At 45.3% G+C, this 15,950-nt stretch overlaps 2 protein-coding genes across 4 annotated transcripts in view; one reads left to right on the top strand and one right to left on the bottom strand.

Annotated features, from left to right (window-relative positions):
• Nucleotides 1-457: 457 nt before the first annotated feature.
• CNP (2',3'-cyclic nucleotide 3' phosphodiesterase) lies at nucleotides 458-10,814 on the top strand. Of its 3 annotated transcripts, none has more exons than XM_030541404.1 (4): nucleotides 458-547; nucleotides 6,647-7,316; nucleotides 7,996-8,135; nucleotides 8,885-10,814. In XM_030541404.1, the coding sequence occupies exons 1-4, from the start codon at nucleotides 461-463 to the stop codon at nucleotides 9,335-9,337; spliced, it is 1,350 nt and encodes a 449-aa protein (XP_030397264.1). In that variant the 5' UTR covers nucleotides 458-460; the 3' UTR covers nucleotides 9,338-10,814. The 3 variants fall into 3 exon arrangements, with proteins under 3 accessions (XP_030397264.1, XP_030397263.1, XP_030397262.1); XM_030541403.1 differs by lacking the exon at nucleotides 458-547 and adding an exon at nucleotides 1,587-1,850; XM_030541402.1 differs by lacking the exon at nucleotides 458-547 and adding an exon at nucleotides 1,875-2,051.
• Nucleotides 10,815-11,431: 617 nt separating this feature from the next.
• Nucleotides 11,432-15,950, bottom strand: part of DNAJC7 (DnaJ heat shock protein family (Hsp40) member C7) — a 28,951-nt gene continuing 24,432 nt past the window's right edge. Inside the window, exon 15 of the mRNA XM_030541397.1 lies at nucleotides 11,432-15,792. Coding sequence (XP_030397257.1) covers nucleotides 15,755-15,792 — 38 coding nt within the window. The 3' untranslated portion in view covers nucleotides 11,432-15,754. The remainder of the gene's footprint in view (nucleotides 15,793-15,950) is intronic.

Genomic DNA, 15,950 nt, shown 5'->3' with positions numbered 1-15,950 from the left:
CTCCAGGCGCTGCCCCATTCATCAGGGCTTAGAAGCTTTGCCCCTAGAGTGCTATTGCCGCTACTTTGCCTGACGGTACTTTAACGGGCAACGCTGTTAACGGGCTCATTGCTCAGGAGCAGAAAGCGCAAACTGGTGCTTTAGCCGTTCCACCCTGGGCTGAGGTGCAAAGGCCGGGGGCGAGTGTGTGAATGAAGGCGCCTGTCTGTGTGCAGGGCAGCTGTGTGCGTTAGGACACCGCGGGCTCTCGCCCCACCAGGCGGGGTGGGGATGGCGCTTGGCCCCCCTTTGCTAAGAGCTCAGGGTGCAAACCGGGCCCTGGTTGGGGGGTGGGGGTGGCTGCAATGCTCGGCTTGGCCGCTAGGGGCGGCTGGTCGACAGGCCTTTGGACTGCGCCTGCGCATTGGGCGCCTCCCGCCCTGCCGCCGCCGCGCGTCCGCCCGCCCACCCCGGCGGGGGTATGAAAATCGCGGCGGGCGGGCCCGTGACACAGCCGCGTCCGCTCCGCTCGGCACCCGCAGCCCCTGCAGGCGCCGCCCTCGCCATGGTGAGCGGGCTGGGGCCGGGCTGCGCGCGGGCGGGCGGGTGTCTGAGGGGGGCTATGGGGAGGGGGGGGCTATAGGGGGGTAGGTGGGCGGTAAGGGGGCTATATGGGGTAGGTGACTGAGGGGGCTGTAGGGGGTAAGTGTCGGGGGGGCTGTAGGATAGGTGAGGGGGGCTATAGGGGGTGTCTGAGGGGGGCTGTAGGGGAGGTGAGGGGGGGCTATAGGTAGTAGGTGTCGGGGGGGCTATAGGGGAGGTGAGGGGGGCTATAGGGGGTAGGTGTCGGGGGGGCTGTAGGGGAGGTGGGGGGTTATAGGTGGTAGGTGTCTGAGGGGGGCTGTAGGGGAGGTGAGGGGGGGCTATAGGGGGTAGGTGTCTGAGGGGGGCTGTAGGGGAGGTGAGGGGGGGCTATAGGGGGTAGGTGTCTGAGGGGGGCTGTAGGGGAGGTGAGGGGGGGCTATAGGTGGTAGGTGCTTGAGGGGGGCTGTAGGGGAGGTGGGGGGTTATAGGTGGTAGGTGTCTGAGGGGGGCTGTAGGATAGGTGGGGGGGCTATAGGGGGTAGGCGGGCGGTAAGGGGCTATATGGGGTAGGTGTCTGAGGGGGCTGTGAGGGGCAAGGGGGGGGTAGGGGGTTACATGTGGGGCTATAGGAGCAGGTGCAGGGGGCCATATGCTATGGCGATACGGGGTCACAGTGGGGGGGGTGAGTGAGGTGTTTTGCTGGTCAGTAGGACACCCCCCCCCCCGGCTTGGGGGCCCTTCTGCAAGGTTGGTACAGCGCCCTGGGATAGCAATGGGGTGAACTTCTCCCCCCCATGACTCTCCCAGCTGGGGGTTCAGCTAGTCCTCCAGGGAGCGCTAGTTTCTGGACAGTCACATCCATTGCGTACAGTGAGCGGTGTGTGTGTGTGGTGGGGGGGCGGGGGGGCTGTTTGGTGGGTGGGTTTTGACCAGGTAGAAAGTGTGAAAAATCAGGCGAAGATCGGGCGGGGAGCGGGGGGGAATAGGCACCTATATAAGACAAAGCCTCAGTATCAGGCTTGTTCCTATGAAAATCAGGACATCTGGTCACCTTAGGCAGGGTGCGCAGGCTGTGGAAATTCAGGGGGATCCCTGCGCGGTCCAGCCTGAGTGCTTGCCATGCGCCCTCACCCCGGCGAAGAGCTTTACAGCACAAATTAGAGCCAGCCCCCCCTGCAAGGGCACCACCACAGCGTATGTCTGTAAACACAGGAAGAAAATTAAAGCCACCCAGGCAGCTGAATTTCTCATACAACCATCCGCCTGTGAGAGAGAGAGAGGCCCTGGTAGGTTTCATTTCCCTTTGTCAGCAGCGTCTACAAATTCTGAGCTGCGTAGTGACTGTCTAAGGCAGATTAATGCAGCCCCTGCTCCGAGCAGCTCGCTATCTTTGTAAAGTGCCAAATTGCATGCTAAACAGTCACGCTAAGATCGTCACAGCCTTCATCTTTGAGGCAGAGAGAGCCTGCTGGCGCTCCCCTGACAACGTAAGGTCTCCTCTTTTATTTGGGGCCCTGTGAATCTTTTCTGTGGTGAGTGAGTGAGGGGTTAAATGTTGCTGAAATGCATTGCACAGTGGCAGGTATTCTACTCCATAATTTGTAATCGATCCCATGCTGTGTAGCTGTGTGTAACTGGTGGCAGAATTCCCAACCGTTCATGTTGCTCTTCAGGTGCCTGGGGGGACTGGGGAGTGGTGTTAGAGGGAAGGGGTGACTAGGGGGACAGAACAGACAATCTGCAACAGCTGCTGGCCCCGCTCCTGCAGTTGAACTCTCCCAGGGCTTGGCTGGCAGGTAAAGGTCTGCTCAGACAGAGCCACTTGCAGGAAGAGTGACATTTGAGAGTGCCAGTCTAGCTTAGAACCATCTCCCCCAAACAATTTCCTGCTGTTGTTTCATCAAGACACTTTCAGTACTAAAAGTGCATGTTCCCATAGGTATAGCATGATAGGACTTGTATTCTCACTTAAATACAAACTCTCTGGGTGAAGGCAAGGAAAGAGGCAGCAGCTTCTCACACACATACATACCTGCCCTGGTAATTTCCACTACATGCATCTGAAGAAGTGGGTATTCACCCACGAAAGCTCATGCTCCAAAACGTCTGTTAGTCTGTAAGGTGCCACAGGATTCTTTGCTGCTTTTACAGATCCGGATTAAAGGGCTACCCCTCTGACACTTGACCCATTAAATGAGCTTTCTGGAAACTTTCATGTTTCTTGTTCAGGAAACAAGCAGGGTAGACCTATTACTAGAATGTCAGAATCATGTAGTTTTGAAAGGGACACAAGGAACTTTTAGAGGGGGTTGACTGACATTTTAAATAGCTAATACTTGGTCTAGCATACTATAGTGAAAAGGGGAAAACTTTGTTCTTCAGAAGTATTTTTAGCAAGACTGTGACAGGACTGGTTCAATAGACGACCAAGAGAGGGGATGTCTCCGTTGGAGCCATGTAAACCACTCCAATCTCCCTTGCAGCTGGTGGCAGCGATTAAACAAACGCACCCTAGGAACTCCATCAAGCACAGTGCTGAACTGTTGCCCCCCCCCAATGTTTGTGCTATGGACAATGTGTTGCACTGTGGAGTGTTTGAAACATACGTTAGGGTTAGGAGTGCTGGGGAAAATAAACCTGAGCAAGTGTCCTGCATAGGACACCTGGCCAATGAGACTATAAAGAAAAGTTCAAATCTCATTTCCTGGGACCACCACTCTTTGAACCAAGAGACAGGCAACTTTTTGCCACCTGCAGAAATGGGTATTGTGATTAAGAATGAGAACAGATACTCTGCTAAACTCTCTAACATAGCTCCAAACCCACTGGCACAGATCGCACTGGAATTTAGCCTTTGTATGGTTCCCAAGATGTGATGTATGCAATACAGATGGTAAAAAGTCAAAAGGTCTCTATCGTAAACTACTTAAAAAAGGCGACCAAGGGCAGAATGTCAAGTGAGGTGATGTGAGGGGCAACATTTAACAGACATCTTAATGCCACCCATTTTTCTAAATCCTTTGTTGGGACACCAGTGCTTAGAGGTTCTCCTCATAACCTCAGTGCCGGTGCACTCTAGAAAAACCCTCACTGGTCGTGTCTAGTAGAAAAGAGTTTGCTAATTGCTTTACTCCCCCCCCCCCCCTTAGCAGGGAGTAAAACACTGTTGCAGATCTTACCAGTGCCACTTAAAATTCATCCTCTTTCCTGGAAGGGAGACCAAATACTTGTTTCCATATAAATAGGAGCTTTGTAGGGACAATTGTGGGGAAGGGGAGAAGTGACATAGCTTGTGTTGAATTGAATAGATTGTTTAATCAGAAACTGGCCAACTGCTCCTTTAAGACTTATTTGTGTGGTACCATTGTCTATCCATTTTGTATGTGGCCTGGTTTCATTAAAGAGCTTATTATTTAAAGCTGGCTGATAAACAATGGGTGCTGAGGGTGTTTTCTATTATTGTTCTTTTGTTTGCATCTTAAAAAAATGCCTCAGTTACTGCTGTTCACCAACAGCTGTTTTCATCAAAATAGTTTGACTGCAAACCAGTCACAATCCAAATACTATATGTAGGCCCCGCTCAAATGGTCTCTTTTGGTTGTAGCTCTTACTCAATTTCTCTCACTTATTACCTGCATACTTGCTGAGGTTAAATGGACCCTGTCAAGTTCAAATCTGACCCAACATTTAGATGTAAAAACAAGTTTTACAGCTCCCATTCAGACCACTTGGATGTGGACGAAGAGCTTGGCAGATGAAATGAGACACCAAGTACCTCTGTAATGAGTAAAAAGTAGCATGTGCTTACCAAGGGGGAATACTGGCTCTGCCAAGCTCCCAAGAGAATTCCAGGTGGATTGTACCATTCTTCCAAACAAGGCCCAAGGCCACTTTTGAATATAAATGAGCTACTTTCTCTGGTAAACGTTCTGCCTAAAATCTGCCAATAATACACAATGGTCAGTTAGTTACAGGGCTACATTTTGAGTTCATCATCCTAATTTTATAGCTTCCATTCAGTTTTAAAGGGATTTATATTTTAGTAGCACCCGCAAATGTGTTAGGCACTCCTCAGACATACAGAAAGACACAGCCCTTGTCCCAAATTGCTTAAAAGCGAAGAAAACCACATAAGAAGGATGGAGAGAATGATACAAGCAAAATGTTAGTTTCCACAGACGTGCCTACATTGTCTTTACCCCATGAGTACTGGTGAGCAGAATCAAGCACGTCCCTTCTGCCACAGACCAAATAAATATTTGAATAGTAAAAGATGATCCAAGCTTTGAGTCAGCAGTGAAACTGTTCACTTCTCTAGCATTTGACTCCACACTTGCTTCTGCTAATTAGTTGTAGTGAAACCACCACTGGTAAACCAAGCTGTTCTCCATAGCAGGTTAACCATTCTCAGTGGCCAGAATATGCCCAAGAAGGAAATTAAGAGGCTATTTAACATCTACAAAAATCTTTGTCCCTGCTGGTACTATTGAAAATATTCGTGCCTTTAAAATACCTTTGTCTTCAAATTCCAGCTTCTACTTGGCCCTATAGGGATTCCACAGTATATTGTCAAAGAAACTTGTGTGATGTCATAATGCTGAGTTTGTGATAATACATCACTGCAGGACCAAGCCCCACCCCAAAATGTCTTACGATTTCATGAAGGCCAGTGTTTAATTCTGATGTATTTTGAATTACTCCTGCGTAGAAAGATCCTAATCTAATTTCTTTCCAGAGTAACCACACCTCATTTTGAATCCTGCTTGCAGTGCAAAATGCTGACAGGCAGAATCATGCAAACATTTGCCTCTTAGGCTTTTCCAGGAGCACTTGCTTCTGTAGAATCCTAGTGATTGCACTAGTTTTGGTTCCCTTCAGTCTCACGTAATGCCGATTGTGGGGCTTTAAATGTCTTTGCCACAAGTACACCACCACAAAAAAAATCATTCTACCCTGCAGCAGGTAGCTGCCAATAAAGATCTTACCTCAGAGGCATTTCCAGGGGGGCCCTTCTGCACAGCATCCAAGAGGAAACTGTCTTTTTGGCATGATGTGCAGCAGTCAGCACGCACTCCTGCAGGCAGACTTCTCTCTAAGCGGTCTCTTACATGCAACTGGAAAACACCTGTAAAGCAGGGGTTCTCAAACTGGGGGTCGTGAGATTATTACATGGGGCGTCACAAGCTGTCAGCCTGCACCCCAAACCCTCTTTCACCTCCAGCATTTATAATAGTGTTAATATTAAAAAAGTGTTTTTAAATTTATAAAAGGAGAGGGGTTTCCACTCAGAGGCTTGCTCTGTGAAAGGGGTCACCAGTATAAAAGTTTGAGAACGACTGCGTAAAATATCAGACTTAAAATCAAATCAACCTTTTTGCAGTCTGCATTTTAGTTTTTGTTCTTTAACTGAATCTTCCCAACATCAACAGCTGTCACAATAGCATGAGCTTTCACTTCTGTTCAGGGTATATTTAAGTTTCTGTGAGCAGTGTCTTTGAATAAAAGTTTTAAATATGGTAACCTTACAGCTTTTTTAAATTTTCAGATAGACTCAATTGAGTTTGACCCATGAACTGGTGTCTGGTATGTTAGAATTCAAGGAGGGTAAACAATCTGTATAAGCATGGAGTTTGCAATGGTATAACCCCACACAAGCCAGTTTTGAAACAGGTGTGAGCATCTAGCTAGTAAAAGGCAAATCCACAGATAAATGAGCAGGCAGGCAGGCCTACACCTTTACATTTTAATTTTCTTCTAAATTCAGATTAAAAGGGTCACTGACCCATTAGGAGAGGAGTCAGCAGAAACATTTAAGCACAAAGTTGTTTTAGTTGTTCAGAGCACTGTAAGCTGAGAAAAGCAGCTGAGGTTTAATATGATAATGGTGGCACAGAATTATAACATAATAGTATCATTTAAAACTATCAATGGACCATTTAATGCATATGTGAATAGCAAAAAAAATTGCTTCAGTCTAGTAAGAACTCAAACAGTGATATTGTTTAGTGTCAGAAAGATGGTATCTGTTTGGATTGTTATAGCAAAAAATAATACAAATTAACTTCTTTTTTTAAACTTTCAGAACAGAGGTTTTACCCGGAAGAGCCATACATTCCTGCCTAAAATATTTAGAAAAATGTCTACTCAGTCATCGAAAGAGAGGCTTGAAAATCTGCAGTTTCCATTCCTTGATGATGACACTACCATTTCTACAGTCAAAGAATCTAAAACCCTTTTTATCATAAGAGGTCTGCCTGGCAGTGGGAAATCCACTCTTGCCCAGGCTATTCAAGACCAGTATAAGGATGCCTGCAAGGTCATTTCTGCCGATACCTATAAAATTACACCTGCAATAAGCAGCTCCATTCCTGAAGATTATTCAAAGTTGGATGAGGATTTAGTTGACTATTGCAAGCGAGACATCAGTGTTGTTGTTGTGGATGATACTCACCATGACCGGGAACGGCTAGACCAACTCTTTGATATTGCTGACAAATACCAGTTTAAAGTCCTCTTTGTTGAACCCAAAACACCTTGGAAGATGGATTGCTTGCAGCTTAAGGATAAGAATCAGTGGAAACTGTCAGTGGAAGATTTGAAGAAGATGAAACCAAGCTTGGAGAAAGATTTCCTACCTTTGTATTATGGATGGTTTTTGAGCAAAAAGAGTTCTGAGAACTTGAGGAAGACTGGGCAAGCCTTTTTAGATGAGCTCGGAAGTCTTAAAGTATTCAAAAAGGAGTCTAAGTACTGTATGTATATAAATATTTTACCAAGCTTTTTATTCTACTAACCAGAGGGAAGGTTACCACTTAGTAGACAACACAGGGAACAAACTTGCCCACTCAGCTTCCAAAGTAACACTTCCAGTTCAGTCTAAATTCTCCACAAGTTGTATTTAAAGACACTGATTAGAACAACAAGGCATGTTGTCCAAAAAGCAGAAGCAGCTTTAAATCATTTTTATGTAGGGAAGCACAACCCACCTCCTCTTAAATTTAAAGTTTTTGGAACCCGATGTTTAGGGGATTTGCAGGGGGATATAGAACTTTGAGCCTGCAGCCCACAGGTTTGAATGCAGCGTAGACTGGAAATAATCAAGTCATTCCCACCTGCTTTCTGTGATGGCCTATGTGAAGTTAGTTGGAGGAGAGAGGCCAAGGATTGAATAAAAATGAACTGAAACATCATGTTGCCCCTAAAGTGATTCCCTGCAATATCAAGGCTTAGGCAAACTGGCTAGCAGTGCAAGGAAGCTTGCGTTGCTGAACTACACGAGTTGTGAGGATAAAGAATACTTCATTTTCTACTGCTGAGTAGCACACTCAGCTCTAAGTAAAATTAAACCTTAAGTGTACCCTTAAATGAGTATTTGCAGGGAAAAATGAATATTAATTTGTCAGTAGTAATTTTGCTTGTCTACACTTGCAGTTCTTCCTGCTGAAGATCCCAAAGTAAAATTGGACCTGACCAGCTACTTTGCGAAAAGGCCACCCAGCGTCTTGCACTGTACAACAAAATTTACTGACTTTGGAAAGGCTATGGGAGCTGATGAATATGCACAACAAGAAGTTAGTCTCTTGTTTTTGTCTTTTTTCCCAAAACGTGTGTATGTTACGCCAACCTTTTACCTTGGTAGATTTGGTGTGGCTGTGCAGCTTTCTAAAACCTTAGCGCGACTGCATATGCCCCCCTCACAACAGCACTTGTGAAGCTGGCTCACCTGACAGCCTGTTTAGAAGAGAAATAGTAAGTCTGTTACTCCTTGGGACCGAGAAATAACGTTGACAGGGAGATGCACTGAAGAACTTTTCATCTTGCCTGCAAACTAACTGCAAGGTCTTATGGGTTTTTTTCCTGTAAGTACTAGAGTCCTTCTCTAATGGCTTGGTTCTGAGTGATCGTGAGTTAAGGTATGGTCACTTCCATCTTTTGTACCATATCTGATCAGCCTGAGGTTCCAATTAAAATACATAAATTAAGATGACCAAAAGGGGGAGAGGGAGGAGGAGGAGAGAGAAAACAGTGACCTGTAACCATGATGATGTTTTCATTACCATACCGAGTGCTGGAGAAGCCAGTGAAAGACCCTAACTAAGGTTGTCGAGGAGAGCAGTTATTCATGATACAATTTGTAGCATATACATGGAATGTGGCAGAATTCCTCAGAGGAGATCAGTGAAGAATCTAACTGAAAAGGCAAAGTAGTAGATCTGGCTGCGTAAACCTTTGAAGGGGCTTGGCAGGGCAGGTTAATGTCACATTGAGTCTGTTAAAGTCCTATTCTGGATTCAGACTGTTTGGTCCTCTTTCCCCTTAGGTGGTGAAGGCTTCCTACGGAAAAGCCTTTACCCTGACTATCTCTGCGCTGTTCCTCACAACAAAAACTGCTGGTGCTCGCGTGGAACTGAGTGAGCAAGAACTGCTGCTGTGGCCGGGAGACGTCGACAAGATACTGCCTACAGACAACCTGCCCAAAGGCAGCCGGGCCCACATTACCCTTGGTTGTGCCAGTGGCATAGAACCGGTCCAGACTGGAATTGACTTGCTGGAGTTTGTCAAGCTGGAAAAGGCAGGGACCAAAGGTGATGAAATTGAGGAAATTGGTGGAGGGAAACTGCAGTACTTTGGCAATGGCATGTGGATGCTCCTACTTTCTAAAAAGATTGAAGTGAAGGCTATTTTCTCAGGTTACTATGGCAAGGGAAAGCTAGTGCCTACTCAGGGCAGTAACAAGCAAGGCTCTGCCTTTAATCCCTGCACTATCATCTAGGTGCTCCAGCCCTGCGGTGGTATGGTTTGTTTTTTTGTTTTTTTTAAGACAATAACTTGGGTAACCTTTATAAATTTGTAAAAAGAAAGTTGTGTGTACTAAAGTAGCCTTTCTGCAAACTCTAGTATGAAGTGTCTCTCCTGGGACAATGTATTGGCCCTCAGGAAGGAAATTGGTGATCTGATTGTAAAGGAAAACTAAGTGGCTAAACCACCATTTCTGATAGTTAAGTAGACCAAATAGGATATCTAAATAACTGAAGTGCTGAATGACTTTTTAAAACGATAGATTTTTGTAGAGAGGTCTCATCCCTCAGAGGATCATTCCAGATAGTCTACATGTTTTGTAATTTCCCTATGGACCACAATCCTTAGATGTGACCGTAATAACTGATTCAGACAGTGGTGGACCAAAGTTTTTAGCTACTTTTCATTTTATGAAACCAAGTGAGTTGAAACTGAAAGTTCAACCCAACTTTAAGTTGGTACAGTCCCCCACAGGCTCATGGAACATACTGCCCTGGGTAACTGATGATTAAAACCACTAAGCCTCGGTGGGAGGGGGACAAGTGCTCCAAGTGGCTTTGGTCAACAAGCACAAGGATTAGGTATGTACTTAGAGGAGTCTAAGAAGCTCCATTCGGCAGGGTCAATCGATTGCATCCCCATGGCTAGCAGTGTGGCCTACCCTAACTTCATGTGCTACTAGAATGGCTCGAAGACTTCCGGGGGTGTGAGAGAAGCAAGAAGTGGATTGGTGGGTGGGAGAAGGATCTACTTCCAGTTTCAAATTGAAGCTCTATTAAATGGAACGACTATGGGTAAGATCATGAAAAAAAAAATTTAAATCAGGAAAAATTTCCTAGCAGTGAGATCTGCTCTGCCTTCTACAGGAGCCACTGTCATATGAGACATCTAAATGTAGACTGGACAAAGCACTGCTGTATGTATATTGTAGGGAACAATCCTGCCCTGGCAGGGAGATGGAATAGATCAACTAATAGGTCTTTTCCATCTCTAATTCCTGATCCTATATAAACTAAAATCATGTCTGAAGTACTAAATTGTACTTGATGCAAAATAGGTTTTCCTGCTTTGGATTCAAAGTCTAATTCTTTTGAATGTTAAGATTAGCATGGAAGTACATGAAGCTAACATGTTACTTAGGAAGTAAATAATGGTGGCATTGTAATTTATGCATAACTTAACCTGCTTAAATCTCAATTTTCCAGCTGGTTGTCTAATGTTCAAACATTTCAGTTATTACATTTTTTAATTATAGTTGAAACTTGTTTCTGCTCACGTGAACATAGCCAAATGCTGCTGCCTATTGATCACAGATATTTGCTGTCATTACCCTCCTGTAACATTTGGCTGAACTAATCAATTCAGGTCAGAACAAGCAGTGTAAATTCATGCTATGGCTTAGTGTCCCGTGAACTGTAAAGTGTACTGAAATAAATCCAGTCGTAATGTGGTTACTGTGTCTGACATGCACGTGCAAGATTCACAGCAGTAAAGGATCTGGCGCCGTGACACCACAACCCTAACTATGTGTGGGCAAGGAGGTCACTTACCAAAACCCAGATCCGTGTGGGGGAGTTTCTTTGGTTCCCCTCTGAACATCTAAAACAAAACTGAGGGAAGCTTTAGGGCTCACTTGGTGGCATATCAAATTCTGCAATTGGGTGAGTTTATTGGTGAAAACAACAAACACCTCCCAGCTGCCCCGCTGCTCTCCAGGTGAGAACACTGACAACAGTTCACTTTACTCTGCTTCCCTTCACTGCAGCAGAGAAACTTAGGTGTCTGCCTCGGCCAGAGCTCACCCACAGACCGACAAGAGCTCCAGTGTGCGCTGCAGGGGAAGCCCCGAATAAAAGGAGATCCCTGCCAGAGCAGGCCAAACTTCTGTACATCTGTACAACTCCCTTTGGGGGAACTTGCCTTCTCCTTAATGGCGTTTCCCCCACAACTCTTCCTCCCAGGCTGGAGCTGAAAACCCCTGACAGGACCTTCTCAGTAGGGGCCCAACTTTAAGCCAGGGGTAGCTGGAGAGCCTGGCTCGTTTGCCTGGTCAAGAACAGTCACACGCTCCTCGTTGAACTGTTTATTAGTTTGTACATCATATACAGTTTAGAACAAACCAATTGCACATGGTTTTGCTTCAGGCTGGTTGCGATTCTGCATATAAACACATCATATGAATTATGCCTAATGAAGTAAACAACAAATATTCACATTTTTTACCCTTCACAGCCTAGAAAGGTAAAGGGCCCGAAGAGGGACAGTGTTTATACCAATGTGAAGCCTGCCTTAAGAGGGCTGGGCAGTTAGGAGAGCGATCTAGAATACAGATTGCTTCATGCAATAACCTTCCTCTCCAGGGAGAGGCTAAATCTTTACGCTGAGGTAAACATACAGACTCTATTCCTTAAATTCAATTAAATACTACAGCACAGGGGCAGATGTCCTCTCTGAGGGGCTTCACATCTGTATCAGCTTTTGCCTCTAGTACTCTTTAAAGTCTCTTTACAATAAAGCAGATATTATGCATGCAACAAAAGGTGTTCAGGTTGCCATTTTGCACTGCAAAAGCATTGCTTCACACTCTTACCATTTTCACCTTTCTTGCATAGCACGAGCCATTAAGTGAAAGCAGAGAGTAAGAGGGGGTATCAGTTTAAGAGTGCCTGTCAGTCACAGTGCCTGCCCAGCCACAGAATGTGAAAGATGGAAGCTGACAAACAACAGTATTTTTGTGCCATCAACCAAAGCTCTAGCCCAACAACATTCTACCACTTGTGGAACAGACAAGCCAGCTTAGCACTCCCGCTACTAGTCTGCATTTGGATGCAGTCAGTTCTGTGTGCCAGTACCCAGCTTATCAGGAAGATCGTATCCAACTGTGTGCACAGCTGGGGAAAACTAGGGAAGGGTGGAGCCAAAAGGTTCCCTACTTACTATCTCAACCCATATGTATGTTCCTCTGTTCTAGGGAGTAGGTTCTAACGGGAAAATCTGCTCCCAGCAGAGCTGCTGTTGCATGTAAATGATCTGAGATTTAGAGCAGGGTCATAGTTCTTACTAGCGTTGGGTTTGTTGCTTTTCAGAACCAGTTTCAGTACTGAGGGAGCTGGACTTTAGCACTAGACCAGGGAATCTAAAGGTGGCGTGACACACAAACTTGTTTTTCTGAGCTGGAAGAACACAAGTCTATTCAAAGCAGATCTGTTGCCGAACCCTTAGTGTTAAAGAAGTGAGGAGGTAATCTGCCAAGAGAGCAAGCCACTGGGTGGTCTGAATACTTCAGTCATTCATTTATCTGAAGACCAGCTTGGTAAACACTGATTGCTGGAAAGAAACTACAGCCAAGTGGCTCTCAATCCTCATTCTAGCTGGATGCCAAAGTGCTCTGGGGACTTACACTGGTTCATGAACTACTTAATTATGTTGCCCCCAAAATCTCTGCAAATTGCTCTTGTAAATAGTTGCATTAAACAGAGCCTGTAGCTCCAAAAAAAGTCCGTCCTTGGAGCAAAACTCCAAGTGTGCTGATAAAGAGCCCTCCCCCTGACACAGCACAGTCAGCCGAGAAAGAGCCCACAGAAAGGGAGCTAGAAGCAGCTTAATGTTCTTAAACTCATTTTTGGAGTTCGGGTTGTGTCTGTGCCTGACCAGGATTTGAACCCAACACTCAGCTCAGTAACTGTAAAGTGTGACTGCAATGTTTTAAACCACACACACATCTAGGCTGATATGGTCCGAAAGAAAGTTCCCCCTGTCCAAGCTACTGTGTTAACACAAGAGGGAGGCTGCAATTTTAATATACATGTGCCACAATAATCATTTGCTACTGTCCTGAGATAACAGTACAATTACTGAATTTCCACTAGTGTTAGAATGCACTCTGCAAAGTGAATGGAAGTTTGCATTCACGTTTAGTCTCACAGTAGTGCTTTTTAAAAAGTCTTGGCACTCACCATATTAATATTTAACTACAATAAATCATGCAGTCGTGTACAGTTCATATAAATATCTGCTGTGTATATGTCCCCTCTTCACGCCCGAAAGAACTGTCTTTTTTAGAAGTGGGGAGCAGGGAAGTCAGCCAACACTTAACTAAAAAAGAACATTGACGAAATGCAAGAAATGTCTCTGTACTCTGCTCATAGAATCTGAGATGATTCCAAACGGTGCAGCTGTGAATCCCGAACATCCCACCGAAGTGATGTCACGTAAACTTTGATTTGCAAAAAAACCACAGAAAGTTTCAAAATGCAGATCAACTTTTATGCCCCAAGACATTTAACCTACGGGAGTTGGTAAGATTCTGGCACCCTACTCCGCTCTCCCTTACACCAGAGTCACAAGGTTGAGTCCATCAAGTTACACTGGTGTGAGGGAGAAGAATAAATGCTGTGGGGGTCTCAGTCTTCTAAACCATTTCTCAGTGCTGGCTCATGAACTTCCTTTGCTGATATTGGGCTGCAATAACTGGAATTAAGCCCTTAGATCTGCCCTCCATGAGAGCAGATTGTCATATTTCTGATAGAAGCAGCAGCAGGACTTACTTTTTTGGTGGCAGTACCCTGCATTTCTATGCCATCTGAGAGAGACACATGCCTGGCATTGCAATCTGGCAATCCTGCAGCCAACTGAATTGAAGGAGGCGTCCAGCCCTTGACTGGAGGGAAGATATTAAGGGAATGTGAATTGGAAGTCAACTGTTTTCTGTAATACCACACACAAAGTCAGTCAGCCAGTCAGATCTGCTAGATAGAAAGATTTCTTCGAGTACCACCTACGTCCTTACATTTACATTTATGCACAACCCGTCTGCACTCTCAGCCAAACGAGATGCAGCTTTTCAACAACTGTCTCTACAAAACAGCAATTGCAGTTTAACACAATCACAAGAGAATCTTCCTCAGAAATGGTTCTGCCTGTTCGGGCCAGTGCTGGTTAGCATTTATCTAGCAATTATTTCTACAAACGCAAACTCCACATCTATGGTAAAGGCCACTGAAAATCCCATCAGACATAAGGCTACTGTGAAGATCTCCAAAACTACTTCACAGGTGGCGCATTCGTTCAGTGGAGATGATTCTAGTTACATGAGTTCTTTACTATATGGAAACAGGAATCACTCCACAGAGCCAGGCTCCCCTCACAGCCAGTATCAGGGCAGGGCATGACCCCAATCCACAGTAAACACCAAAGGGCAGTGTTGGCGTGAGAAGCCAGGCAACGCTCTAAAAGCACGTCAGTTCTGTGTTCGGGAGTACGTGTCTGCATGCCGCTCTGGCTTCAGCTCATCGACAGATCACACAGGCTGGCACAAAGAGGCAGTGAGGCAAGTTATGCACCATCAGCCCACAGTTTCTGCTACAACTTGGAATTTCTTTGTTCCTGTAAAACACTTGGAATGCCATTTAAAACTCACGCAGTTGTGTTACATTAAAAACAGACACCAATTTCTGTAAACGTTACCAATAGTTCACTGAGCCCATAGTAACCATTCTTCAAACATGCTGTGCGTTTTTACAAGTTGGAAATGGGCAGCCTGCATTACGGATATGCAATATGGAAAAACGTCATAAAGACTATTTTTAGACCGTAGAAACAAACCAATCAAACCCAGCAAAGCCATTTTTTAATCTCATATGCTGCAATTAAATGATCAAGTGAATGAATTATAAAGAGGAACTGAAAAGAAATTCACCCCAGACCAAATTAAATATCCCCTTAAACAAAGACGGGGTGTCTTGGAGTGGGCGCATTTAGAGCACTCATTTCTAGCTGCCCCATAGGGAGCTCTCTCGTATCGGCGGCTCCCGTAAATCTGAAGGAGGATTTCTCTCCAGTACAAAAACATTAAGATCCCTGTTTATCATTTACATTAATGCCCGGGTGTACATTCTCGCATAGCCACAGCAAACAAAACTGCAGCTGGCAAACAGGACGTAGCTGCTTGGATGTTATAAAAACCCTGTTACGATTCAGTTACTTACAAGTGAAAATGGGGTTCCAGAAACCCTGATGTTGTGCCATCCTGCACTCTGGAACCAACCAAAAGGAGCCATGAACAAGCTGGGTTGCCAGCAACAGGACCCTGGAGGAAGTCCGAACAGTCTGAAAACATGGGCCAGCATGGAGGGACCAAATGATTCAAAACATTTTATTTTTTTTAATAAAGTTAACAGTAAAACAAAATTCACAAGCCTTCCCCGCCCCCCTCTCTTCAGCATTGGTTTCCTCTTCTCACACAAAGCACACAACAGAGAGGTCTCCAACTGAGAAAATGAAACTGCTCTAAGTACAATGAGACATGATGAAGGCAGGAGTCTAATTATGTCCATATTCAAGGTTAAAACGAGCATTTCAGGTGGGTGTTTGTGGTTTGTATGTTTTTAGTTTAGCCAAACTGGAAAAAGAAATTTCCTGGCCCAGAAGCTGAAAGAGAAAGTGAGAAGCATTAGCATTCCCGAGTCTCTTCAGAACAAGGCTCTCGAACATCCGTGGGGCGCTGGGCTCACATGCAGCCCTTGGACAGGAACACAAGGGATGGGCTCCGGGCAGTCTGACTCCGCCACACAAACGGGAACGGAGTG

This window comes from Gopherus evgoodei, chromosome 23, assembly GCF_007399415.2.
Source record: "Gopherus evgoodei ecotype Sinaloan lineage chromosome 23, rGopEvg1_v1.p, whole genome shotgun sequence".
NCBI classification, from domain to species: domain Eukaryota; kingdom Metazoa; phylum Chordata; order Testudines; family Testudinidae; genus Gopherus; species Gopherus evgoodei.
The sequence above is the reverse complement of the archived record's forward strand: the minus strand, read 5'-3'. Positions and strand labels throughout refer to the sequence as shown.

What these genes read in the sequence shown, in the direction of transcription:
- CNP (XM_030541402.1), top strand. Translation starts at nt 1,923, where the DNA reads ATGCAGCCCCTGCTCCGAGCAGCTCGCTATCTTTGTAAAGTGCCAAAT. An exon ending in GCTGGCGCTCCCCTGACAAC is followed by an intron (nt 2,052 to 6,646) that starts GTAAGGTCTCCT and finishes TTAAACTTTCAG; the next exon opens with AACAGAGGTTTTACCCGGAA. An exon ending in CAAAAAGGAGTCTAAGTACT is followed by an intron (nt 7,317 to 7,995) that starts GTATGTATATAA and finishes CTACACTTGCAG; the next exon opens with TTCTTCCTGCTGAAGATCCC.